General features: G+C 49.4%; 1 protein-coding gene across 10 annotated transcripts in view; it reads left to right on the forward strand.

The window, feature by feature from the left end:
* The first annotated feature begins 271 nt into the window (after positions 1-271).
* NF2 (NF2, moesin-ezrin-radixin like (MERLIN) tumor suppressor) overlaps positions 272-27,151 on the forward strand; it is a 40,663-nt gene continuing 13,783 nt past the window's right edge. For 9 of the 10 annotated variants that reach the window (XR_007380288.1, XR_007380289.1, XM_048963788.1 and 6 more), the window contains exons 1-13: positions 272-464; positions 8,276-8,401; positions 9,278-9,400; positions 11,471-11,554; positions 15,900-15,968; positions 16,439-16,521; positions 17,252-17,327; positions 17,636-17,770; positions 19,917-19,991; positions 21,415-21,528; positions 23,916-24,038; positions 24,416-24,633; positions 25,959-26,064. Coding sequence is in view for 7 of the 10 variants with exons in the window: in XM_048963788.1 (XP_048819745.1) it covers positions 351-464; positions 8,276-8,401; positions 9,278-9,400; positions 11,471-11,554; positions 15,900-15,968; positions 16,439-16,521; positions 17,252-17,327; positions 17,636-17,770; positions 19,917-19,991; positions 21,415-21,528; positions 23,916-24,038; positions 24,416-24,633; positions 25,959-26,064 (1,446 nt within the window). In the remaining 3 variants the exon portion in view is untranslated. The remainder of the gene's footprint in view (positions 465-8,275; positions 8,402-9,277; positions 9,401-11,470; positions 11,555-15,899; positions 15,969-16,438; positions 16,522-17,251; positions 17,328-17,635; positions 17,771-19,916; positions 19,992-21,414; positions 21,529-23,915; positions 24,039-24,415; positions 24,634-25,958; positions 26,065-27,151) is intronic. The other variant, XR_007380290.1, reaches the window with a different exon arrangement.

Below are 27,151 nucleotides of genomic sequence, written 5' to 3' on the forward strand. Positions count from 1 at the left end.
CACGACGGCAGGGTGATGCACGCTCCTCCGGCCGCAAGAGGGCCCCACATGCGCGCCGCAACGTGTGTGCGGGAAGCCCTGTTGTCTACCCCCGCTCCTTCCCCTTGACGAGCGGCCGTTTCGCCCAATCCGCACGTCCCTCTCGCCCCCTCTCCCCGTCACCCCGCTTCTGATTGGCTTCGGTGCTGCGCGACCCTCGGGGCGGAGGGCGGGACGACCCGAGCTCGGAACCAATAGGGAGACGCCGTTCTGAGGCTGGGCTCGGCGCGGCCCGGAGCCGCCGCCGCTGCCGCCGCCGCCATGGCGCTGCCCCCGCGGCGCGGCCCTCGGCGCTGAGCTCCTCGCGCACCATGGCCGGGGCCATCGCGTCCCGCATGAGCTTCAGCTCGCTCAAACGGAAGCAGCCCAAGACCTTCACGGTGCGCATCGTCACCATGGACGCCGAGATGGAGTTCAGCTGCGAGGTGACGGCCGCGGCCTAAGCCCCGTTGCCATGGAGACGGGGCCTCGGGCCTCGCTCCCCCGCTCTGGGTGTCCCGAGCGCCCCGGGCCCGGCCCTGCCGCGGGGTCTGAGGGCTGCCGGGCCCAGCCTGGGCTTGGCCGAGGGCCGTGGGGCTCAGCCTGAGGCCGGGCTGGTTATCTCGGGCTTAAAGCCGCGGGGCTCGGCACGGGGCTGCGGGAATTCCCTCGTGCCGGCCGCGTCCCGCCCTGACTGGTCGCTGAGGTGTCCTGCCGTGCGCGTCTCTTAGGTCAGGTTTGCCTTCGCTTGGGCCCGCGGTGCCTGTCGGGCAGCCTTGCCGTGGCTGCTGGCCCCAGGGGCTTCCTTTTGTTGCTGGGTTTTCAGATCACGAAATGTTCTGGAGGGATGGGGCACGGAGAGACTGAAAACCCACTTTGAAGCATGAGCTGTGAAAAAGGAAAACTCACTCCGTCCGAATCTTGATGCAGTTCCGTGCCTGTGAGCTAAAGGGCGTTTGTCCTTGTGACGTTTCTCACTGCTGAAATGCATTGTCAGCTCTGGGGCACACCGTGCCTTTCCAGGGATTAAGGAGTTATTGTCACTTCCAGCTCCTCGGTGTTACCCTGCCGGGAGGGTTGAAGTGTCCCAGTCCTGCTCTGACACTTTCCTAGGCTGCCAACAATGAGGTGATGAGAAGTCAGTAACTCTCTTTTCACGCCGTGGCCACTTGTTGTTTCATGTTGGGATCAGGGCTTTTATGAAGAGGCAGCACGGCGCTCCCAGTCGGGTTGGAACACGTAACTTGTGCACCTTCAGCTGCCTGCTGGGGAGGCTCCAGCCAAAGACTTTGCAGCAGAGGCTGCCCAGCCTTTGGGGGAGCTCAGAGAGATGTTTGTGAGCATTGTGCTCCTGCACCTCTGACCTCTCACTGGAGCACAGAGGACACGTGCAGGAGCTCAGATTCTGACCTCCAGTGTGAGAGCCTCCCAGCAGTGGGGAAGAAAGGATCAGGTTGGGTGGCTGCATTGCATGGCCCCTCTTGTCCTCCCCCAGACCCTCCGTGCCCCCCTCAGGCCTCCCCATGCCCACTTGGGTGCCACTGCCGGAGCCCCACGGGGGCACATTGCATGGCTCAGCTGTGGCTGTTTGAGCTCCCTGGCTGTGTTGCTGCCTCCTCTGTGTAGTGACAGCTGTAGGGAAGGACCCCAAAACACATCCACAGAGACCACTGCCTGCCCCATTGCAAACAGCTCCCTCACATCTCTGTGCCTCCTGTACCTCTCAGCCTCACGCTGAGTGCTTGTGCCCCTTTTCCTTCCTGGATGCATGCAGGGTGAGCAGTTAGGGAGCTGCTGTGGGGAGGCTGGTGCTGCTCGTGGTCTGGGGCCCTGCTGGTCTGAGCCCTGCTTAACTGCTGGCTTCTTTGACCAGTGCTGATCGCAGTGCCAGTGAACACATCTGAGTGAGTGACCAAGCTCTGCTGGAGCAGCCTTGCTATGCAGGATTAATCTCTCTGGCTCCTTTTCAACTTTGTTGCAGAGCTCTTGAGGCACGTTGTGTGTTTTCCCGAGTGACTGCACAGGACGGAGGTGATGGGGGGTGGTGAGGTGTTGTCAGCATGGTGTGAGGTCTGGTAACAGCTGGCTGGCTGTGACACCAGGCACTCGGCCGTCAATTCCCATCTGGCACAGGAGGAGTGCATGTGAGGCTGTGTGCCACCCCGTTCTGCTGCCACCTCTGGTCGTGGCAGCCCCTCTTATTCTGAGCAAGCTGATGTGGCTGTGGCACCTTTTCCTTATTCATTTTTCAGTCTGCCCTGCAGGAATTCCTGGCTGGGTATTGCAGGAGATTAAACCTGCTCTGCGTCTGTTGACTCCGTGAATAATGTCTCTAAATTGAGTCTAAATCTGAAATAATTCCTAGAAATGAAATCTTAATCTTTCTAACGCTGTGATGAAGCTTAATAATCGCAGTTGGGGCCTCACTTCAAAGACTTGTAATTTGTTCAGGGAAATCTTAAAGGCACAATGTCAACGTCTCCCTTTTTGTGTTCCTTCCATTAGAGCTGTGTGAGCACGGTTCCTAATTAATTGATAGCATCTTGAGCAAGGACAGACATTTGCATAACTGTTGAAATCCCTGTGCTAAGCCGCTTGCTGGCTGCCCCATCTTCCTGAGCACCACCACCTGCACCTGGAGAGCAGCGTGAGAGAAATCCTACTGGAAAACACACAGGGTCAATTAACACCACCGTGTGCCAGGCACTGCCTGAGTGACAGCTGGGGGTGCTGGTGGTGTTTGGTTTGCTGCCTCCCAGGTTGTGATGCCAGGACACTGAGTGGCCAATGGCTTCCTCTGACTGCCCCCCTCGTGGGGCGACTTGCTGCCGTTCCTGCCCCAAATTAGACGTGATATGGCAGGAGTGAGGCAATCCTGGTGGTGGCTCTTTGTGAGATAGTCGGGTTATTCACTTCTCTTGCACAGTGTCTTTACCCCACGGTACTGTTGGGTTCCTGGGGGGCTCTCTTCATTCTGTTCCCGCAGCAGGATTGCAGTGCTGGTGTTGGGTTGGTCACTAATGCCAAGCTGATAGAAGGATCCACCAGTCCTTGATTTGCTTTGTTCCTGTGGTGTGGCAGTGTGGTGACTGGCTCTCCAGCTCTGGAGTCTCAGCAGCTTCTCAGAAGGGTGTTTCCTCTTTATCCATAATGCCTGTGGTCTTGGAGCCCCTGTAGGAGTCATTATGGGACCATGCAGCAGCTGCCTCTCTGCTTAATCCTTGGACAGCAGCAGCTCTTTCAGCCAGAAATGAGTGGGAATTAACAGCCAACCTGGAGAAAGCACAAGCATTGAAGCAGTAAGAAGAGACACTTGGACGTTTGGTCTAAACTTGTGCTGTGTCACTGCCTGAATGCTTAAGCTGTTCCTCTCTGTTCTAAAACAACCTCAGCTGGAAGGTGTCTGCAGGGCATTCAGGCCTCGGTACCCAACTTGCTGTGGTTGGTTGTAAAACTCTCCTATGTGCATGTAAGTAGAAAAAGTCTCTTTTAGCAGCGTGCAGCCAAGTGTTGGTCTCCCTGTTAACGTTTGCAGGGGGTTACATAGCTGTGCTGCAAAGGCTTATCCCTGGGAGCAGGGGCAAGCTGAGGTCTGGTGTGGAAAATCTGTGGCCAAATAAGTTGTTGAGGAAGAGTTTGTGTGTCAGAGCAGGGAGTTCAGCTCACTGCGCCCGAATGCAAAGGGCAGGAGGAAGAAGCAGGGGATGAAGTTTCTGCCTGCTTTGCAAAATGGTTGGGAGAGGTTTTATGTGGGTTTGTTCATCCTTTGGTAAATGTTCAGCAGCTTCTTGGTGCTGCCGGTAATGGCACTGACCTCTCGATGCTGCTAAGCTGCTGCAAGCAGGCGGAGATGGATCTGGGGACAGGAACAGCTCTCCTAAAAAGCTGAGAGAAATAATCCCTTTCAGCTGCAAAATGATCTTCAGTAAATTACTGGGATGCCAGCTGTCAAGTCGATGTTCTGGTTCCTTTGTGCACCCATCTGCCCTCGGCCTGTGTCAGTTCTCTCAGTGCTCACACGCTTTTGCTGCTCGGTGGCTCCCGGTCCCTGCTTTAATAAAAGAAGTGGCAGGCAGAAGCTGCTTTCCCAATTGATTTGCATCTCGGGGGGCTTTATGGCAAAAGCAGCAGTACTGCTAATTTACAGCCACGTCACTTGGGGATTTCTCAGGGCTGTCTTGCTGGGTTCTGTTCATTTCTGCATTCTCTTTCTCAACCTGTGTGCAGGTCTCACGAGACACATTATGAGCACAGATCCTCCTTGACTTCGTTCTGATTGCACCCCAAATCTGAAATGCTCTCTGCTCTCCCGCTCCAAGCTCTCCTCAGCCTCTCCTTGAGCCCCATGTTATCCAATTCCTTCGGTTCAGGAGCTCCATCAGTCCTCCCTCATCCAGCCTTTGGCTGAGCTGGGTTCTGTTGCTTGTTTTCCCCTCCCTTGCCAGCTGGAAGAGCCGCAGCAGCCCTTTCTTCCCCTGCACCCAGCCCTGTCTCTGTCTCGGGCAGACAGCAGGCACTGTGCTTGGCTGCACCATCTGCCTTGTTATGCCTGGGTGGGTTTTTGGCCTCCTCGGTGGTTAGCAGGAATAGATTTTAATTAAAAGCTCATTATCGAGTTGTCGTGTAGCATTAGTAAATAAAAATAACTTTTACGGCCCTGTCTCGTGGCTCAGTAAGTGGCAATTGAAAGTATTTGACATCTGTTTATTTAAAGGAATGGAGGAATATTGAATATTTGATTCCCTGCTGGCTCCAGAAGGACGTTAAACCCAAACGAAGGGCTGTCTGGGGCGCTCCTGTGAGCGTGCAGGGTCCAAACAGCCTCAGAGTTGCCCTGCATTGGGCTGTCTGCTGCTGTGGGTTCTGTTTGGTCATCTGGTGGATGAGGGGCAGCTGCTGTGTGCCCAGGTGCCCAGAGGGGCTCCGCTCTGTGATCTCCCCCTGTGTTTCAGGGCAGAGGTGTTGGCTCTGCTAAAAGCTGCTTCTCCCACAGGGTTCCTGAGTGGAAATATCTTGCTGTGAAACCATCGTGCTGCTTCCCAGGGCTCGGCCCCCTCCTCTGCTTGCCCTGCCTGCCATTGGCATCACAGCAGGGACCCTGGGCTCCTGTCTCATGTCTAGCACAGAACCAGTGCTGACGTTGAATAAAGTTGACCTGTTGAGCTGAAAAGCCACCGTTCTGTGTTTGTCGTACGAAGGCCTGGTCTGTTTTTGTGATGGAAGGGAGGTGAGCTGCCTTGAGCTGGGTTCTGCCCCAAGAAGATCGGGCGTGTATTTGTTCCTCTCCTTCCTCTCATGAAATCCTAAGGGGTTTAAAACCATTCCTCTTTCCCTTTCCTGTGTAAATTCAGCAGGGCATCACTGGAAGTGAAGCATCAGCAGAGTTTGGGAATCGCTTTTCTCCTTAGCACCCTCAGCACTCTTCTGCAGGGCACCTCCTGTGCCTTGCTGTGTGTTTTCTTCTAGCTCTTGGCCTCCCCGTTGTCAGCCCTTGCCGGGGGCATCAGCTAAACCTGCCTCGTGTTTGTGCCACCGGGGGACAGGCTGGGGAGCTAAGGAGCAGTGCTGGGAATTGCTGGCAAGGGTCTGCATTGAAATAAATGGCCCAGTTGCCCGTCTGTTGGAAATTACTCTTGTTGCAGTTTAATAAATAATGCAAACCCCGTTAATAGCTGCCAAATGCGACGGCTCTGCTGGAGAAAAAGATGATGCCAATAAGGCAGGGTGGAAGTGGAAGCTCCTTTCTAGCTGCTGGGTTGTAAGTGCTTAGTGCTGTTTGCTTAAAACGCTGTGCTGATAAATCGTGAGCACTCTGTGCTTAGTAAAGAGCATAAATTGCAGCTCTGCAGAATCGCAGCCTCGCAGCACTCGCTGTGTTCCTAAAGCAGTTTGTCCCTGCGTTCCTCCAAGACTTGTGGAATGTCTCTAGCAGGTTGTGCTGAAGTCGAGCAGGTAGGAGGCTGCAGAGCCACAAGTGTGAGAAGTGACACCTGCAGCCACATCCTGCTCCCCTCTGCGGGTCGTGCAGGGCCGCCTGGCTGTGCAGGATTAGGGTTGTTGTGATGGAGCTTCTGGTTGGAGGCTGAGCTCTGTTACAGCATGGTACCAGCTGCTCGAGCACACGGCTGAGGGCACTGCTCTGCTCTAAGCCTCTCTGTTTTGTTTTCAGGACCTTCTGACAACATGCAAAATTGTCCTTGTGCTTCAGGTGTACGGAGCAGGGGAGCGGTGTGATGAGCAGAGGGTGGAATGTGGAGCTGCCAGGCTGCAGGCTCACGGCTGGCTCGTCTGCTCAGCCCCTGGCATCAGCTCTTTATCCCCCGCTGTCCCTGGGGGCCTTTATTGTGTTTTATGGCCAGGAAATGTGGCAGTTAATGATACGAGGCCTATCAAATATGGGTACAGAGCTAAGGTCTTCCATGTCTGTAAAACAGTTGGAGTTCAGCTGTCCAAAGATGCCACTTGAATGCAGATCATTATTTTAAGTACCGAGGTGTGGAAGGCAGTCGTGTATGTTGAAATAAACGCGGCCGCTGTTCCATTTCTATATTTAATGAAGGAAATTCAGCGGGCAGCAGTGTTAAATGCATGTCTCTGCCCTGCCGTGCGTGTGCAGCAACAGCAGCAGTGTCAAATGCGATGGCAGAAACAATTGCTTTGCAAAGTGGGAATTGCAGGAGGGGCGTGCAAAGCGCCGGCTGTGAGGTGGGTGGCTGGGGTGAGCAGCAGCAGCCCATGGAGATCTGGGGGGACAGAAAGGGGTGCAGTGCTGGGAAGCAATAGGCTGAAAGATGGCCTCTGTGAAAAGGGGGGGGGGTTGGAAATAATAACAAAGCCCAAATGGCAATGCATTATGCAGAGCAGTTTAATTCCAGTTAGGAAATTGCCCTCTGATGGCGGCGTGCTTCCACGTGCCTACAGAAATGTATGGAGCGGCTGTTCAAATGCATCCTGCTCTGTGCTGTCTGAAACCTCAAATTAACCTCCTTCTTAAAATAATAGTCGGGAGGAGACGTGCAATCTGAAGCATCCTGTGCCAAGCTGGAGCTCGTTGTAGGGACCGGAGGCTGGTTTGATGTGTGAAATTTGGGTTTTGTAATTGCAGCACTGCAGAACTCGCTCCTCCTGGTGCTGCTGACCTCGAGGTGTTGATTGCGCCTGATAGGAACTGCAGAGGGGCCATGGCGAGCCGCCCTGGGGTGCTGCTTTTTGGAGGGGGGCAGTGGCTTTCTTCTATTCTGGGATGTCGGTGCGCTCGCGTGTGCCCTGCGAGGGGCAGAACCAGCCACGTGCTCGTTGAATCGGAGCAGGAATCGGCCTGTCCTCAGCCGCTTTGCCCACAAGGCGGCAGTGGGGGACAGCGGGAGCGGGGATCGGCCCCGCGGCAGCAGCGTGCGCCGGGGCGCTGCGTTCCTATCGATGCTGGCCAGGTGGCACCGAGATTGAGTTGTAGCGACAAGAGAATGCGCTGAGATCCCTTTGCCCTGGGGCTTTGGAGTAATGGCCGTATGTCTCAGTTTCCGCTGCGCAGATGGAAGACCAGAGTGGCTCTGGCACATTAGATTCATCTGTTTTATGTCTTTCTTCACCTTTCTGCCTCCCAGCGCCTCCTGGTTTTATGAACAAAGCTCAGCAGTGGCGCGGTTGCGACGACAAGACTGTTGGAAGGCCGCGCTCTTTGGGCACCTCCGTTTCCTCTGCTCCCTTGCTGCTTTTGTCACGTCTTCAGTGTAAGGCACAGCCTGACATGCTCAGAGAGAACTGCTGATTTAATGATAGTCCTGGGCCCTCCTCCCCGTCAGCCTGTGCAGAGCCTGTTGCTGTGGATGCACGCAGTGGATGCATCGGTTGTTTCCCTTCTGGTTCTCGGTTGTGTTGTGCCCTGTGTTGTGTTGTGTCTGCCTGAGCTGCTGATACTGGAGGTTGGGCAGGGATTCCTGGGGCCGTAGCTGCATTAAAGCTACCAAAGGGCAATTAAGAGTGATACGTAGACATTTTTCCCTCTTTCTTTCCATGCTGAAAATGGGCTACTCATAGAGGAGCTTGATTCAAAAGGACCCCTCAGATCCTCTGACTTCTGGTGAATTGCTAAAGGAAGGAACAGTGGAACTTCGCAGTGTCATTTGGGTGGGCCTGGCGTTCCAGTTTCCCTATGAGGAACACATTGTGAGGTGGAAAAAAGAATGGATTTGGTTGAACGGAAACAAAATCCTCCAGTCCATCTTCATAACTTGGCTTCCCTTTCCTTTTCCTGCAGGTGAAGTGGAAAGGCAAGGACTTGTTTGACCTGGTATGCAGAACACTGGGACTCCGAGAAACATGGTTCTTTGGCCTGCAGTACACTATCAAGGACACGGTGGCTTGGCTTAAAATGGACAAGAAGGTTGGAAGCAAGGCTCTTCTGAGAGTTCCTAAAGGGTGACAGAGGAGGATGTATAGAATCAAAGAGTAGCTTAGGTTGGAAGGGACCTTAAAGATCATCTTCCAACCCTGAGGTGCTGGACTGCAGGAGGTCTGTAGTGTAAACAGAGTCTAGTGATGGCTGCTTTTAGTCTCTCTTCTACACCCCTGAATGACAAGCCCTGTAGCAGGAAGGTGAAAGGTTGCACCTTGGCTTCTTTTGCTGTTGAAGTGTGCAAAGGCAAAGGAGGAGGCAAAACTGAGGAGTGAAAAGGAGGTGGAGATAAGGAATGGGATGCTTCCCAGATATGTGAGCCTCTGGGTTGCTGAGCAGTTGGTTAGAGAAGTGATGGATGTGGCTGTGTTTGCACCCAAACGATGCTGCACTAAAACCAGGCAGTAATTGTGACTAAAGGAGGCGTCTCTCGGTGTCATGCCAAAGTTTTAAGCTAACATGAATCTGAACCAGACAGCGCCAGCATAATAGCAAGGTGTCAGAGAGCAAGTCTGAAATAGAGGGAGAGGCACTGCAGGGAAAGAGCCATAAAGGTTGGTGGTGGCATAGCAGCATCTAACATCATTGTGAGAGGTTGGGAAGCAGCATTACGCACACAGCAGATCAAGATCAACCTTTGCTGTCTCATCTTGCATGCTGTTTGTTTTCTCGCACGGTTCTGATTGTCAGAAATGTTTGTTTTCTATGCTCTTCTGAACTACTTAGGTTGTTTCATCCCTTCTGCACGCCTAAGATGCTTGACAAAAGCTGTGCTGATATTAACAGAAGGTGACAGTGTGGCTCCTAGAAACAGGACACTGACAAAGCTAGGGGGTGTAGTTGAATGGCTTTTCTATTCCCCAGGTTCTGGATCATGATGTGCCAACAGAGGAACCTGTCACCTTTCACTTCCTAGCCAAATTTTATCCTGAGAATGCAGAGGAGGAGCTGGTCCAGGAGATCACACAGCACTTGTTCTTCCTGCAGGTAGGAGCCTTGTAAGTACAGTGTTTTCCAGCATGAAGGAGGAAGGAGCAAGGATGAGCAGAAGTACAAGAAGGTTTTGGGGACTGAGGAATTTGGTCAGCAAAGCGTGGCTCTTTGTCATTACATTCACACCCCTCTGAATGCAGTTGTCTTGAACTGCAGAAGTGTCCTAAAATAGGTGGGAGATGGATGAAGCAGTCCCAGGCGCCCACGCTTGCAAACTGGCCATCAGAAATGATTAGATGATTTGTAACATTAGTGTGTGGTAGTTAAGGAAAATGAATGTCAGATGTGGGCATGAATGACACTCGCAGCCTTGGAGTCTGCCTCTCTGCAGGATGTAGATATCAATTGTGCTGAGAGATGACAATTGCCTTTATAAGTGATAGTGTTCTTGTGGGAAGCAAGGGGATTTCATCCCGGAGCACAGAATGCAGCCAACCTGTTTCGTGTACAGGCTGTACAGCAAGGTTCACCTCCTCACAAATCAGCCTTCAGGTAACTGGAGCAGAAGAAAATCCCAGAAGCACAACTGTGTCATAAACTGATGGCAGAAGCAGAGGAGAAGGGGAAACCTAGCTGTCCTGCCTGCACAGTAACTTCTTGTTTAAAGGACTCTACCAAACACCACGTCTTGAGAAATCAGTTCAGCTGATGTTGTAGCTGTGCTGTCTGACTGGTAATGAAGCGTTTCTGTCACAGCAGCTTTCTCTTTCAGACAAGATCAATTTTCAGAAACTATTTACTATAAAAAGAAACAGGAGGCAGGAGTGTTACAGGCTGTAGAACAATCCTGGGCCGATCTCTGGGCGTTCATTAGGATGTTGTAGCTGCTCCTTGGCTGTTGAAGTTGCACCAAAATAGGAGCAATCTGGATTCAGCTGCCTTGCTTTAGATTTCAGTGTACTCTGCCCTTTACAACAGGTATAAAAGTGAGCTCACTAGCTCATTGATACTCCTCCCAGTTCCAAAGTTTGTCTTTGTTCTTCAGAGCTAAAGGTTGAAATGCAAAATATTGCTGTTCATTTCCAAAGTCTGTCTTGTGCTCTCGTGTCTCCTTAGGGCAGTTTCTAAATGTCCAATTTGCCATGGGTTTTAGGCCTGATAAGGAAAAATGCTTTTTGGCAGCTTTGAAAAATAGAATCACAGAGGAAAAGCAGTTAAAGCTGCATTTTATAAATGCAGACCGTGACTTTTCTGCTAGGATTTTAATGATATGAGAGGAGCCAATGCTCCAGTACTGTGTGTAAGAAACAGCAACACACATAAGCTTGCAAGCTCCCCCGTTCACCTTAACGCAGGAGAATCTTCTGTGATTATGTTGTAACTGACTTTGAGGGTGCAAAACGTGCTGTACATTCAAACACACATTACTGTATCTCTGTGACAATCCATTTTAGGAAAATAGTACTTTTTTTTTTTGTTCTTCAGAAAAATTAAGTGGCCAAGAACATAAAATATCAAACGTGACAGGTTTAATTTTTTAATGCACAGAAGCCAGGAAACATCAAGCAGTAGCTTTTGGGAACTGTATGCTGGCTCTGCTGTTAAAAGCACTGCCACAGAGGTGACCTGCAGTCTGCTTGCTGTTGGTGGGGATTGGAGGGAATTAGCCCAAGCACAGGTGAGCACCTACTCACAGGAAGGTCTGAATGCCCCACAGCAAAGCCCTTTGTGTGCTCAGAGCCTCAGCTACAGCTGCTTTTTTTCATTTAGTGTTGCATGTAGTCCCGTCAATCTACAGCTTATGCCTTAGGAGGTTTTATCTCCACATGCAAGGCTTTTTTTCCCCCCTTGCCCTTCACAGTGAGATACAGGTTCTGTCACTTTCCCAGTATAAATTTAGTTTCTTGCAAACCTGTCTGCAAAAGGTGGCTTGTGAAAGCCTGAGCCCTTCCCTGTACAGACATCAGAGATTTCCTGGGCCTGAGCAGGAGCTAGTGTTAGCAGTGTTGTTAACTGTGTGGTTGACAGCCCTAGTTAAAACAAACTGCAGCCATCTGCTGTGACAGTCATGCTTTGCACTGCTTCACTAAACATGTGTTATGTGTCCTTTATTGCTGTGTGCAGGTGAAGAAGCAGATTTTGGATGAGAAGATCTACTGTCCTCCTGAAGCTTCTGTCCTGCTGGCCTCTTATGCAGTCCAAGCCAAGGTAGGCACAGCAGGATTTTCTGAGGGCAAAGTGGTGCTGGCTTAGTGTTTGTTGCTCCTGGGAAGCTGGGTGCTTTGTTACATACCCACTTCCTGAGGCAAGGAAAGCTGTTAAAAATTCAAAAGTGATGGGACTACAATAGCAACATTGTCTTCTCCATGCTGCCAATTTCTGGCTGCCTTTGGACATTGGATGCATTTTTATTTTCTCTTTCCAGAAGCCTTTAGCAAGCTCTCAGCCTGTGAGTTAGCAATGCCTACTTGAGTATGGGTTACTACTGGAGCACTTGAATTCCTGCAGCCTGTGCTTTTTTGGATCTCCTCCCTGCTCTTGCTGTTGTAGCCAGTAGCAAACCAGCTGTGAGACTGGCAGCTCCACTGCTTCCCTGGAATACTTGTCCTGATAACTGCTTTGTTTTGAGTGCTACAGCTTGCCTCATCAATGTTATTGCAGTGTTAGAGATCTTTCTGACTTGTTCCTTTGCCGAAGCTTTGATCGTGGCTCTTTGGCCTCACTACACAGAGGGAAGAACTCAATTGTCATCAAGTTCCCCTCAATCCTCAGCTGAATTCTGCTCTACACCCGAAGTCAGTGGTTTTTGCCAAGAACTGACTCTAAAGAGCACTGTTTTGCAGCCTGGAACAGCCTTGGATAGCAGAGGAAGCAGCCAGCAGCAGGGGGACTCTTGTGATACAGGGAGCAGCCGTAGGTTCAGAGGTGGGGACATCTTGCTAGAGATGGGTCATTTATCCCTGTGACACAACATGTACCACTGCTGAATTGAGATTTCTAGCTGATCTCCAGCTCCCATGTAAAGATAATGCCATTGAAAAAGAAGAGCAGTTGCTGGAGTCCTCTCACAGCCCAACTGCCACATCTTCATGTCTGTACTCAGTCATTTTCTGGATGCTCTTCAGGAAAGGGTTTTGACTTGCAGAACCGTAGGCCAAGTGCCTGTGCCCCGCTGCTGTCCCTAAGGGGCCTCAGGGGACAGGCAGGGTAACTGTGCTCTGTGAGATCTGTGTCACAGTGCAGGAGTGGGATTTTTTTCTGTTGCCTGAGGAGGGCTCGATCCAGGCAGGGTGGAAGCACTTGTTTCAAGGAGTCTCATCCTCAGCAATGGCTTTTTCCAGGTTGCATGGTAACACTCCTCATAACCCTTTTGTTAGTGCCCAATTTGTCTGAATCCAGCAGTGGGTGATGTGCACAGTGTTGTTTGATGACAAATGTTTGGATTTGCTAGAAAAAGCTGTGTTTTCCTCATAGGCAGAATATTGATGCCAGTCTGTTTTGTTAGAGGGACTCATCAGCTGGGGAGAAGAGTTGCTTTTAACAATGCTTGTGTGAAACAGCCATTGCTCTGATCACATACACGTGTGAACACTCGCTTGGGTTTTTCTCACATGACCTGCCAAGCTGAGGGTACAGAGGGGATGCCACTTCCACTGCCAAAATGAATAAACCCTTGGGTAAAATACCCTTGGGTAAAACCCTTTACCTTGGGTAAAATACTGGGTGCTGTTCTTGGCCGTGGCTGCTCACGTGCTCAGGAGCGGCATGGACTTTGGTGCAGAGCTGTTGTACTGTCCTGTGTCTGCTCTCCCAGCTTGGCTCCTGACCTTGTCCTCAGCAGCACGTGTTCTGTGTGTCTGGAGATCGACTGGAATCGGAGCACTTCTCCTAATCTTGCAGATCTTGATCCTGCAGAGGCTGTGAGGAGATGGCAGAGGAGTGCCTTTCCTTATCTTAGCTAATGCACCTTTCGTGTCTGCTTCAGACATGGCTTTTCCTTGCTGCCCCTTTGGTAACCAGGCAGAGCTTCCCCTCCTGCTCTTTTTCAGGAAAGGTAGAAGTGGAAAGCAAACCCTCAGTATGGAGCTGGGAAGAAAGATATTGCAGGTCTCCTCCTTCCAGTTAAATAGGATAATGATATCCTTTCTGAACAAGAAAGCAGCCACTGGGCACAGTAATTTCTCTAATAACCTGCTGATTTGCATGATGAGGGGCATAACGGCCTGACACGGAGTCAGTGTGGTTGCGGCTGATGAAGGCACTTGATTGACAGCTAGGTTTGTTTGTGCTGCTGTTGAACCACCCACCTGAAATAACAAAGTAAGCAAGCGGGTCATCAAATTAAAAGCTTGTTTATTCCTATATCGTTGCATTCGTTTGGGGAATTACTCTGTGTTTTCCCCTCTGGCTCTGCATTCAAACCACCCACACCGCTTTCAAATATTGGAGATGGTTCAGGTTTTAAATAGCAGTGAAAGACTTGGAAACTATCAAATAAGGTGTCCCTGCAGCAATGGCAACATCCAAGAGGTTTTTCCATTCCTCGCCCCTCCAATGCAAATCGCTGCCCCGCTGCTCTCAGCACTTCAGGTCTTGAAGCACTTCAGCATTAGCAACAGTGCCCTCTGCTTTTGTTTTTTTCCCCAAACAAACAATAATCAGCACTAATGGGTCGCAGCTGAGCGTGCCCATGTTTGTACAGGACAGCACAAGCCAGGCTGGATGATGTGAAGGCAACTTCTGCGTGTGACCGTGAATATTAGTTGTGTCGTACAATTAACAGGAGTTAAAATTCTGTGACACTTTTGAAGCAATTATTTAATTGGAAAGGTCTTTAAAAGCGTGTTTGCCGAATCATTTGAGCCAGCTTACGCTGCAATATTTAAGCCGTTTGTTGGTTTTTCAGTTGTGAATAATGAGTGTCCTCATCCAGACTCCGTACAGATGTTCCTCTGGGACACGGCAACATTTTTCACCACCTGAAAATCACATAACCCATGCTTAGTCTTGGATCTCTATGGCAGACCCCAGCAAAAGAAATACTCGTGTTAATCCTTTTTGCTGTTATTTTCATCACCTAGAAATGATTTATTTTCTGCCTCTCCAAGGTTATTGGAGTTGTTTCCCTTGCTACTTCCGTGTTCTTGTTGCTGCTCCCTTCTGACGTGGGTACAAGAGATGTATACCTGCAGTGTGCTGTCACTGAGAAGCTCCAAGCCCTGTAGACCTTGGGAGACAAACAGTTGCCACTGCTCAGCACCCTGCTGAATGGAACCCCCAGTGTTTGCGTTGTATTAATTGAAGTCTGAGTCAGTGTTGGCTGTTGCATGCTTCCTTCACATCTGCACTGGCTCTAAATCAATATCTGTGTCTTTAATCCCTGCTTGTTGTGGATGAAACGTTGCTTGCTGGGCTGCTGAGGGGGTGTCTGTGTAGGCTTGTGATCTTGAGCTCTGGTTTTGGTGCACGACGTGGTGGTCCTGGCATTGAAAGGAGGCTGCCATGGAAGGCTTCCTGCCCATCTGAGCACCACATGCCTTGGTCTTGCCTTAAAAATTGTCACCATTTTGTGCTTTCTGAGCTGAGGAGCTACAGAGAAGCTGGGAGGGAAGGGCTGCTTCCCTTGCAGAACGCATGACTGAAGGGAGCGTTGCTGTGCCTTGTGTAATCACCTAATGTCACTGCAGAAGTCCTGCTTGCCAGGTGAATGAGAATCGCAGCATTTCCTGTACGTGCCTCACATCCTTCATCCCATCCGCTTCAACCTGCGAGGTTATTTGAGGTGCTGCTTTCTGGCTGTTTCCTCCCCTCTTATGCTGCACGGGAGATAAATTCATTTTCACACGCACTGCAGGGACGCTCAGCTTTTGAATCTGTTAATAAGCAGTTTTATTTCTCAGCCGTTTTATATGCTGCTCGGAAGGATGTGCATCTAAACAAATACCAGTAATTACTGGGTGTGCTTAACAAATCTGATTTGGATTCCATGACCCAATTGAGCAACGGCCCCTCTGGCAGAAAAGTCAACGCCTGCCCGAGGGGAGCCTGCAATTGTCATCCAAATTCCTGTTATCATTATTATTGTTATTGAAATATTTGTTAATGGGGAACTGCAGCAGAGAAAAGGCAGTCTGCCTCAGCTGGCTTACTGGGATCAGTCATTATTTGGGGCCAGGTCTTTGTCCACACGTTTGATCCCCATCCCACTGCTGGTGGAAAGGCACGGATTTGGGCAGATGGTCTTTGCTGGTGCTGGAAGAAGTGTTTGCTGGGCATGGTGGGCACCAGCTGGCAGTGGGAGGTTTTGTCCTGCACCCTGCTCTGTTTGCTGCAGTAGAACAGGGATCTTAGTTTCTATGAGCAATCACATTGCAATGGAACTCTGTTTATTCTGTTAACCAAGGAGCACGTGTTCTCACCTCTAACAAGCTGATGCTGAAGGTGTAGGTGGTCTGTATTTGCTGTGTCCACAAGGAGTGGATGTGTGAGGGTGAAGAGTTCTGTGTGCCTGCGTTGTTAACAGTGTGGGCACAACGTCTCTGCTTCTTTCCAGTATGGTGATTATGATCCCAACGTCCACAAGCGAGGCTTTCTGGCACAGGAGGAGTTGCTTCCAAAGCGGGTAAGGAGCTCAACCCAGCAGAAGAATGAACTTCCACGCTTGGTAACATTTGTACTACAAAGCCCTTTGCAGAGAGGGTCTCTGTGGGGCTGCTTGCAGCGCATTGGGCTGGGGTGGATTTCCTTGTCAAGGTAAACGACCCAAGGAGTTGTACTGAGGAAGGAGGATTCAGTATTTTTCTGGCATTTTAATAAAGGCAGAAGGAATTATTTTCTTTCTGATGGTTTTCACATTTTCATTCTGTCTGTGTTTCTTCTTGGTGGCCTGGAGACTGTGCATGCTTGAGGGCTAAATCAGCACTGTGATATTGCAAAGTGTGGGGCTGAACATGCACTGCTGGGAGAGCAGGCAGGAGCTGTAATGCCTGGGGATTATGCTGGAAGCTTGGGCATTTCTGGCCTGTTTCATGGCTTGGGAAAATATGGCAAGTAGCAGTGTGACCTGGATCTCTGTCTCCTTGTGTGTCTCAGGTAATAAACCTGTACCAGATGACTCCAGAGATGTGGGAGGAGAGGATTACAGCCTGGTATGCAGAGCATCGAGGCAGAGCAAGGTGAGTGTGTGCTGGAGTGGCCTGTGGCTCAGAGGCAGCCCCCTCACTTGAAGAGCTGCAAGGGTTTTTGTTTTTGGGACCTTGAGCAGGTGATGGGTGAGCTCTGCTCGTAGCAGGGTTAATCCCAGCAAGCTTGGCTCACAGGCTCACAGAGGGCAAAGAGCTTTCTTTATTCCTGTGGCTCTGCCCTGATGCCCACTGGTTCCTGATGGGGTGAACTTGGGACTCATGCTCAGGAGGGGAGCACCTGCAAAGAGGCACAGAGGCAGCCCTACTGCCCAGGGGCTCCGGGGGCTCACTGGGCAAGGAAGGAAATAGAGATTCCAAGGCAGAAAGTCAGACTGGTGAGGTGTATCACTGCTCATGTGGTAAAACACTCTTTGTGGGAGATATTCCTGAAGTAAGATAGAACTGGAGCATAGGACTCCCAGCTGAAAACTTTTCCCTTTATGCTTAAGGGACTGGGTGAGGAACAAAGCATTGCTTGAAATGCTGTGTCTCTCTGGGCAGGCGTCAACAGCCATTAAGATGCTGGCAAGCTGCAGACTGGGATTTGCTGTAGGACTGTATTGATCCTGCTAGCAAAGACAAACCTGACCCATGTGATAGAGACAGTCAAGGTTTTAAAGCATCGTGTGTGCTTAGGATCAGAAAGTGCAGCCATCTCACTTTCTCTGATCCTACCAAGTGTCTGTAACTCTGGCCTTTTTTTCTCTTTTTTGTCTGACAGAGATGAAGCAGAAATGGAGTATTTGAAGATAGCTCAGGACTTGGAGATGTATGGAGTGAACTATTTTGCAATTAGGGTGAGTGCAGGTTGTGCTTTCAAGGTGTTCAGAGTTCCTTGCTGGGGTGGCTCTCCTGTTGTCTGTGTTGCTGTGAGATTGCGTGAGTGGAGACCGCAAGAGGCAGCGGACCTTGGACACGGCTGTGCCATGTTAATGGGAGTCACTGTGCTGTGCTTTGCTACCTGGGAGGTAGGAGCCCTTTTAATGTACAGTGCTGGTGGGTCACTGCTCAGGGCTGGTTCACAAAGCTGGCAAAGGCTTGGTTTGTGTCAGATTGTCCTTGAGTTGAATTAAAGGATTTTCTGCTCTTTTCTTTCCTCCCTTAGAATAAGAAGGGTACTGAACTGCTCCTTGGAGTCGATGCTTTGGGTCTTCACATTTATGACCCAGACAACAGATTGACCCCTAAAATCTCCTTCCCGTGGAATGAGATCCGGAATATCTCCTACAGTGATAAAGAGGTATGGATCCATCTCCCCTCTCTTCTGAGAGCAGTGCCAGTAAGGGCACAATTACAATTTAAAATGGCTTCTCTGCTCTCCTATCTGCTGTGCTTGCTATGACCAGTGTAGTTGAAGGCAGCTGAGACTCTTCAGGAGTGGACAAACAGAAAGTCAACTGGTTTGATTTTAGATGGTTTTTTTCACAAACAAAATCACTACTGATGTGCTTAGCCCAAATATTGAAGATGGGAAGTTTAAATTGTTATTTTCTGTGTGCGTGCTCTTGAATTATGGGATGTGGTGAGAGGTGTTCCTGGTGAGAAAAACTCTTGCATCTTGACACGCTATTACATCATCTTGAATTCTCGGGCTGCTGGGCTTGGCATAACAGCTGGAATCTTTTTAGGAGGCAGAAAAATTTAAGCTCACCGTAAGAGAAATATTTATGAAATCCAGAGCGTAAATACAAATCTTTAGAATTGTTGGCTGCCAAACCCATTTGAGAACAGCAATAAAATTGTCTGTAGAGGAGAAACCGATCTGCTCGGTTCTTTTAGTGTGTGAGAACTGCTCCAAGAAAAGCAACTGCCTTTGTGGTAAGGAAGAAAATTAACTTGTTAATTAAAGTGTTTTCCAATTTAAACGTGATATTGATCAGGGTAAAAGTTAAAGGCTTCTCATCAGCTGCATTTATTGCATGTCTTATGAAGTTTTGTAGGAAAAGGCCATGTTGGGATTCTCGTCACTTGTTTTTTTCTGCTCAGAAATAGAGAGCTCCATAACTCTGCCAAGCAGCTCAGCACTTAATGACTTTCAAAGACTTTTCTCCCCGTGACAGATCAGTGGAAGCTGTCAGATCATGCACTGCCTCAGAGATATGGGGATTGAAGGCCCTGTTACTGGGCCTTGACACAGGACTGTAACAGATCTTTCTCTTGGGGGGGAAAAAGCCTGCCACTTTCTATCAGGGCAATAATCTGGGTAATAAGATGACCACAAGTAGAACTGACATGATAGTAAACAGGCTTAATAGCTGGGTTTGACAGCTACACTGACACAGCAGAGGTATTTAATCTATTGTAACAAAGATTGACTGTTTATGTGGAAGTGAAATTCCTCCTCTGGCATATTTCTGCTGGTGCCTCCAATGACTGGCGTGGATTGTGGTGGAGCTGAAGCCCAGGACGTTCACGCACGTCTGCCTGTGTGAAGGTCTGAAAAGATGGGCTCTTAAACTGACAAAACAAAACACTGCCAGGGCGAGTTCTGCTGAGCCCCTTTCAGGCAGTACAATGTGTTGATAAATAGAGCTGGTTTAATGGACGCAGGCTGCCTGCTATCTCTTCAGCCAGTTATTTCTGTAGTATGTGGAGGAGTGATGGAATACATACACACCTTCTAAAAAATGCAGTATTGCAGAGCATTCTGTCTCTTCAAGCATCCTTTTGTTAGTTCAGAATCTTCTCTTTGTCCAGGGGCTGCGTTACTGAAACCCTCAGCACTGGTGATGCCACCTGTATCCCTTGAGAGAATCCTTGTGGGAAGGCACTTTGGGGAGGGTGCACTTGGGATGAGCTTAGAGCTGATCAGTGGCACAAAGCATCAAAGCGTGTTGGTGCAAGGGAATAACCTTTTGGGCTGCAGAGCAGGCTTGAGACATCACTGAGTTCTGGAGAAGAAAATGCACTGAAAAATTCTTATGAATTCTCTTGCAAGGGGAAATGTTAACAAGAGGAATAGCTGCTTGTGTTTCCATATCTCTATTTCAGCCCTCCATCACACAGCTGAGCCGGTTCTTCCTCTATTCAGAGGCGTCAGGATTTCCTACTGGCCCTCCTCAGTTCTGTACAGCTTTCAGGAGAGAAGTTTCCTGTCTCAGTTTGGGAGGCAGTGGATCAGTCTCTGTGGCCAGGAGATGGGCATTATGCTTGTTGTTTCTATGTGGCACTCCTCTTTTTCTGGCCAGGAGCAGTTGTCTCCTTGGTTGCTTTTGACTCCAGTTCCCTTGCTTGGCTAAAAGCCATGGGGACAGCTCTCAGCCTTGTTTGTCTGACACTGCTGACCTCCTTTGAGCTAAAGCTTTTGGTAAGACTTTTATAGCTGTGTCATTATTAAGTGCAGAGCTCTCTGATAATTTTGTCCCTCTCTATTTTTTCCTTTTCAGTTTACAATTAAGCCATTGGACAAAAAGATCGATGTGTTCAAATTCAATTCATCAAAGCTGCGTGTGAACAAGCTGGTAAGTCTGCAGGCACAGGCAGTGAAAATTACTCTAGCAGAAGTTTCTGCAGGCAGTACGAGACAATGCTCTTGTGGGGCTTTTCCTTCAAGCAGTCATAGGCTGCTGGACTGGATGGGCTGTAGATGTGACTTGGTACCACAGTTGTTATTCTGTCATAGCCTCTAGAAGAGAAAAGGGAAGATGAAACTGTGCTCGTTCACAGAACCTCTCCCCCTCTCCTCTGTTTTTGTGCTTCCTTTCTGAGCTCTCAGGTTGCATCTGACCTGCATGGCAGAAGCACATTGTAAGTAAAACTTTGTCCTAACCCTTGTTTTTGCTCCAAATTCCTTTTCTTCTCTTGCTCTTCTCTGTTCCAACCCATGGCTTTAGGCCTCCCACTTTTGGGAAGCACCGTTGTCAGTGTTGCAGCCCTGGCTTTTTCAAGGCTGAACCCTGCTCAGGATGCTCTGCTTGCACAGGAACAGCAAGAACTGTGTTTAGCTGTCTGTGTTGGGGATCAGCTTTAGCTAGTGCTCTGGATTAGGTGTCCAGTTGGCTTTGGGGCTTTGATCCAGGTGCTGAAGTACCTGTGCACTGTTGTTAAGTTGCACAGTGGATCTTCAGAAGGCAGAAAGGGAGGGGGACTTTGTTGTCCTGGCTGTGGGCTGTCCTACATGCCTGCTGTACTTGTGTGCACAGGGAAATGGGGCTTTCTCACAAAGGCCTCATTCACTTTTCTCATCAGGTTCATAGTGCTGACTGCAGAGGATTCACTCATAATGTGTGAAATGAAATACAGACATGTGAAACTGTCCTTTTCTAAAAGAATCAGAGCTTAGAAACTTTCCTTGCTGAAAAATAACCGAGCTTTCCATCCTCTGTGTACCACCCCCTTTGCTTTGCTATCTCTCCCTAGTATGACCACTTCCCTTGTCCTTCTCCTTAAGTATCAGAAGAAATAACATAGATGCTCAAAGCTATCTAAAGGTGTATAAGGTCACTGTTGATAAGCCTCTGTGTGTAGCCTTGCCCAAGGTGGAAAATGTTATTCCTTCTTTTTTTTCCATCTCAGTGCTTTTAAGCTTCATGTTGGGAGAAGGTGGAAGTTAATCTTGAACCTGAAGAAAGGGGGGTAGTGAGAGCAGGTGAGCTGGCTGAAGCTGTAGAAGGCTGTTTTACTATTTGGCCTAATGCCTCCTCAGGGTTGGTATAATACTTGCCAGGTCCGTGCTGCGTTGGCTGCACAGAAAATTGGTTTCTGCAAAGAGCTGATGGCTCCCTGCCCTTCGTGTTGGGGTACGAGAGCTCCTAGAGCTTGGATTTGGTGGAGTGAAGTGCTTACAAGCTCCAAACCTAGTTCTTTGTGTCAGGAGTAGAAACCATGCCATCATCATCACGCGTACAGCTTTTTCTCTCCTCTCTTCACCTTTGACTGGAATAGATTCTTCAGCTGTGCATTGGAAACCACGATCTTTTCATGAGGAGGAGAAAGGCCGACTCATTGGAGGTGCAGCAGATGAAAGCACAGGCCAGGGAGGAGAAAGCCAGGAAGCAGGTGAGAGACATCTCCAGTAAACAGGCCGTGAGCCAGAATTGGGAATGCAAATGAGCTTGGGGAGGAACAGTCTCCAGATTGACATCAAGCACATGGAGCAGCTTTGAGGGAAGGTCCGGCTGAACGTCTCTTTATAGCAGCCTGCTCCTGCAGTGCCATTCTCCACATGGCTCTGTAGCTTGGTGACAGCCCAAGTCCAGCCCCCACACTCAGGAGCAGAACTGGGAGGAGGGGAGGGATGAGCGAATCTGGTTGTCCCAGAAGTGTGGGCGCACCTTTCCCTGCCTCACTTTTGTCCTGAGCTCTGCAGCTAAAAAGATGTAGCATGTTGGGGTGGCTGGTTGTAATTAAAGCAGGGGCTGTGAGGGGGAGCTGTGCTTTGTCGGGGTTCTTGGTCTCATTTTCTAATTACATGGTGATGGAATGCACGCCGACATTTCGGGGGGTGCAGCCTGCATGCTAATTCAATGCTGGCCTCCTTTATCTGCTGCAGGTCAGCCCAGGCGGCAAAAAACAGCTCTTTGGAGGCAGCAGTGTGTAGCCAATGAGTATATATCAGCAAATTGGATTGTATGAATCATTGTTTTCTGCTCGTAGACCTTTTCTACTCACTGAAACCCACACAGCTAATCTGAATATTGCTGCTTAGAATATAAATATGGCCCTTTCGTACCAAAGCCACTAGATAGCAGCAGAAGAAACCGAAGCACTTAGTTGCACCAGGAGAGTCTTACTGTCAGGGGACTTCAAATTTGATGCACTTCATTTGGTTTTGAACGTGTTTGCAGAGTGTTGGACTCAGTGCTGGAGCCAGGATTGGCCTGGCTTGGTGTGAGTTGTCTTGCGGGCACCACCTGACACAGCTCTCCTTCCTGCAGCTTCTGAATTGGAAGGAGAAGACAGGGCATGAGTCACACTGCAAGGGCAAGTGGGCCAGCTCCTGGGGGAAAGGGGCTTTTTGCTTTCCAACAAAAGATTCCTGCGGTTGGGAAGGAGTTGCCATTAGTGGAGCAAAAGGTCCTTCAAGAAGGAGCAGCATGGTGTCCGAGTGCTGGTGTCCTCAGGGGCAGGTCTTGCAATTTTGTGAGTTTTTTGAAGTGTTTGAGTAACACGAGCTGGGGGTGAGATCTTGTGTTGGGCTGCTAGAAGAGGTGATGGAGTGATGCAGGGATGCTGAGAGCAGGCAGGAGCTTGTGCTTCCCAGGAGCTCCCAAATTCAGAGCCCTTGTGCTTTACAGAAGGGTTCAGGCTTCTGCTTGGGTGGCTGCTCTCCCAGGAAGCCACTGTGCTGTCTTGTACACTGTCCTCCCTTCAGGATCCACAGTTGTTAACTGATTCCAAACAATCTCTTTACATCAGGACTTCTTGTTAATGGAAGGCCTGAGTGGGATGTAGACCATAATGATAATTGATGAAGAGAACCTTTAATAGAAGGAAGCCGAGCCATTAGAGCTGTGGGTATCCCACTTTCAGAACACCGTTGGTGTCCAAGGAGCTGAGAAATGTGTCTTGTCACACTTATTTCCGTTATTAAACCTGGCAGGTGGCCTGTGCAGTGCTCCGAGCCCGGGGTGTAGCTTGGATATTTATAATGTACCCATCTCCCTGGTGCTGGAGTGGTTTAGCTTGGTTGTTAATTAGCCCAATGGCGACCTTTCTGTGCTTGGTTAGCAGAGAGGCAGAGTATGGTGTGCAAGAGGTGGGAAGAGGTGAGAGGATTCTGGGGGGTTGTCCCACATAGCTTGATTTCTCCCCACCTGGGAAAGCATTGTTCTTTCTTGCAGATCTCTTATAGCTGGAGGGAGATGGTTTGTTGTGCCTAGGAACTGATTGATATGGTGTGGCCTCCCCATCTGTAAGTGAAGTGTCTAGTGTGCTGGGTTAGATTTGTGTTTGTGTCTGATGGAGAGTAACAGCCACATCCCTCAAATTCCATCCTGACTGTGTGTCAGTATTTGATGTTCTGGTGCTGCCCTCAGACTGTCCTTAACCCCAGTCTGGCTGGCTGTTCAGCTTGCCACAGGTAACTTTAGGAAGAGCTCTGGGGACCTTGCTTGCTGGAGCCTGCCCTGTGAGTCTGTGCAGCATGATGCTGCCTGCAGATGTAACCGTTTGCAGCAGTCTGTGGGGCAGCAGCCTGCCCAGAGAAGAGGGGATTGCCTCAGGAATGGTGCAGGAACAGGGAGAGGAGTGGGATGCTCAGTATGGTGTGAACAGAGTACGTTCACATCATCCCTATCTAGTGAAGTGCCCCCTCGTTGACAAGCAGAGAAGGAGGCAGTGCAGTCTTGTGTTCAAGCCCTCAAGTAACAACTCTCTCTAGCCCTGAGAAAAGTATTTCTAATTGGTGTTATTTCTCCTTGCTTTCCCCTGTTTCTTTTTCCCAGATGGAACGACAGCGCCTGGCCCGAGAGAAGCAAATGAGAGAAGAGGCCGAAAGGACAAGGGATGAGCTGGAGAGAAGGCTGATGCAATTAAAAGAAGAAGCAACGATGGCCAACGAGGCCCTGGTAAGTCTCTGGGCAGCTGTTTCTTGAGGCACTGCAGCTGTTCCTGACTCTTTCCACTGCTAAAGCATTTGAGTTGTGACAGTTCTGTGGCTGTTCTCAAACTGTTGCTGGTGGATGGTGATCAGGAGGCTGGATGGAGCTTATTGCATCCAGACGGTCTGCTGAGACAGGAGCACAGAGGAGAATTATTTGGGACAGAGCCTGGCTGCATCCAGGTTTTGGCTGCAGGAGGCTGCAGGCTTTCATGGAAGAGAGGGAGGGGACTCAATGAGCCATGGTGTCATGTGGAACATTCAGTTTGGGGCCCTGCTCCATCCTTGAGAGCATGTTTGAGGAGACATTGTGTGCTTGCTGGCTTAACATGTGTTTATTCTCAGATGAGATCTGAAGAGACAGCTGATCTGCTGGCCGAGAAGGCTCAGATCACGGAGGAGGAGGCCAAGCTCCTGGCTCAGAAAGCAGCAGAGGCTGAGCAAGAGATGCAGCGAATCAAAGCCACGGCCATCCGGACGGAGGAGGAGAAGCGACTGATGGAACAGAAGGTGCTAGAAGCAGAGATGTTGGCACTGAAAATGGCGGAGGAGTCAGAGAGGAGGTCAGAGGGTACAACCTTGCAGCTGTCTCTGCTTTGCTTTCCAGCCCCATTCTGACTTAGCACTACTGTGGCTCACCTCGAGGTAGTCCAGAGTTTGCAGTGAGTCCTTGGCCTCCCCTGCATGCACAACAGCAACTGACCCCCAGGCTCAGCTGGTTTCTCTCTGTTTTGCTGTTTGCCACAGCTAGGCTATCCCTGCATAGGAAATGGTACAGGTAGAACAGCTGTGGCCCTGATCTTTCTCTGGATTAAAGCTGACATCCCTTCTCTGAAGCCTTCTTTGGAAGGGTGACGCTGTGGTGAAAGGAACAGGGACATCACCTGGAGTGCCCTGGTGCTGTGCCATTCACACCCTGACAGCTGAAGGCAGCTCAACTTTTGGGTGATTTCTGCATGCACCCACTGTATTCTCAGGAGCATTTGACAACATGAATAGCAGCTGGTTTTGTTTTTGTCTTCTTTTTAATGTCAGTTCCACACTTACTATATTCTATTTGTTCCTTTATTTTCCTTCTCTCCTGTTTAGTTCTCCTTATCAGTTGTGAAGTTTGTGTTTCAGATTAGCTCTGAGGTCTCTTTAGCTCCTCAAGTCTTTGTCTCTTGGTAGAATTGATATTGCTGTCCTATTGATACCAGAACTCAGCTCTCACAATGCATTTGATAGTGAGCAAGAAAAAAAAGTCATTCTTGTTTCCTTCCAACTGATTATTCTTTTCCATGTGAGCTTTCTTGGTTTCAGCCCTTCTGAGTGGACAAATGCTGTCCTTGTCTCTTTTTGCCTTGATCTTTAACTTGTGAAATCTTTGCTCAAATTTCTGTTCAGCAGAGAAAGCTTCCTTACCTGGCTTCCACCTGCTGGGGGTTCCTTGGGAGCTCATAATGCTCAAGTCTGGCTACTTGTTTTAGAAAAGTTGGGCCCTGCAGGAGGGTGAAGTGGCGTGATTTTGGGTGCGTGGTCCTTTTTGAATGTAGTAAATAATTGTTAGTAGAGGCTTGCCTGTCAGAAAACTGCCTTTCCTGCTGTAAGCCTGAGCTTACCTGTTGAAGGTGTTTTTTCCTCTTCTGACATTCCGGTGTGCTGCTCCAGCCCTTAGCTTTGCTTACTGCTGCTCAACGCAGAGCTCGTGCCAGAGCTGTCCTATGGCATGGCTTTTTGTGCTAATTAGTGTCCCACATGTCAGAGGTGCCAGTGTTTCCCTTATCCAAATGATTTCTTAGTTCAGGCCTTGTTAAGGGACAGCTCTGTTTTACACCTATGCTATAATCGTGTTTATCAGCCTCCAGGCTTGGATCTAACATTGCCATTTGCTGTTCTTCCTTGGTAGGGCAAAGGAGGCTGATCAGCTAAAGCAAGACCTTCAGGAGGCTCGAGAGTCTGAGCGGAGAGCAAAGCAGAAGCTTTTGGAAATCACTAGCAAGTCATCCTACACGGTAAGAATGATCTGTATTGTCACTGTTGGTTTCCAGACAGTAGCTGTGGCATCCTCTGTAGCCTGGAGCAGTCTTGTGTCTCCATCCCATCACAGAGGGGTATGAACCATCTCATTGTATTGCTTAGCAGCTGTTCTGTAATACTTAGGAGCACTTGCCCTTTTCATCTAAGTAACTTGTCCACCAGAACACTTTGCTCTTCTTTTTTTTTCCCCTATCTACCCTGCTTTATTCTACAAAGGCCAGGGAGCTGCTGATGGAATGAAAGGCAGCAAACTGTGAACTAATCTAAAAATGTGTTAGAGTCGTGCTTTGCATGTGGAGAGGACTGGCTCAGTAAGAGCTTTTAAAACAGGGTTAAATACACAACTGAGGATAGTCTGATACTTGTTAGGAAGGATAAACATTGTTCCAAATCTGTGAAATGGTTCTTAGACATAAGCAGGTTGCTGTGCATCTATGTGCTGAAAAACCAACTTCATTGAAGGGGGAGTATTCTGTAATTGCCCATTAAGAGGATTTCACACCTTCCTCTGAAGCATCTGGTCTTGATTGCTGCCAGGGACTGAAACACCAGACTAAAAGACCAGTGCTCGTTCTGTCTGGCAGTTTCTTTCCTCAGCTTCCCTAATTGTGCTGCAGGACCTGCAGAAGCCATCAGGTGCTCCTTCCCTGCAGCTTGCACCTGCCACGACTGCCTCTTCTGCTGCCCTTTGTCCAGAGAGGTGGAGGGGGAAGAACTTGACATCTGCAGGAATAAACTCGACAGACATACGTGGGAGTTACTGACCTGTCTAGTACTGAAGTTTTAATTTGTATGTGTGAGCTCCTTCCCTCTCTCCCCTCAAACCTTTTGAGAGGCAGATTGAAGAGGGCTGCTGATGAAGAAGCTTTTCATCCAGATTCTCTGAAGATCCCTGCAAAAACATTCAGAAGTGTTTAAGAAACAGCAGTGATGGAAAATAGTGAGATGTTTTTAGCCTCAGGGCCTTCAGTGGAGTGCTGTAAGGCTTGATGCTTCATAAACCTTATCTTTGGAGAGCTCCTCATGTTGCTGCAGGTTTCTGGGATCCACCAGTTCTTGAAT

The sequence above is a fragment of the Lagopus muta genome, chromosome 17 (assembly GCF_023343835.1).
Source record: "Lagopus muta isolate bLagMut1 chromosome 17, bLagMut1 primary, whole genome shotgun sequence".
Lineage (NCBI taxonomy): Eukaryota > Metazoa > Chordata > Aves > Galliformes > Phasianidae > Lagopus > Lagopus muta.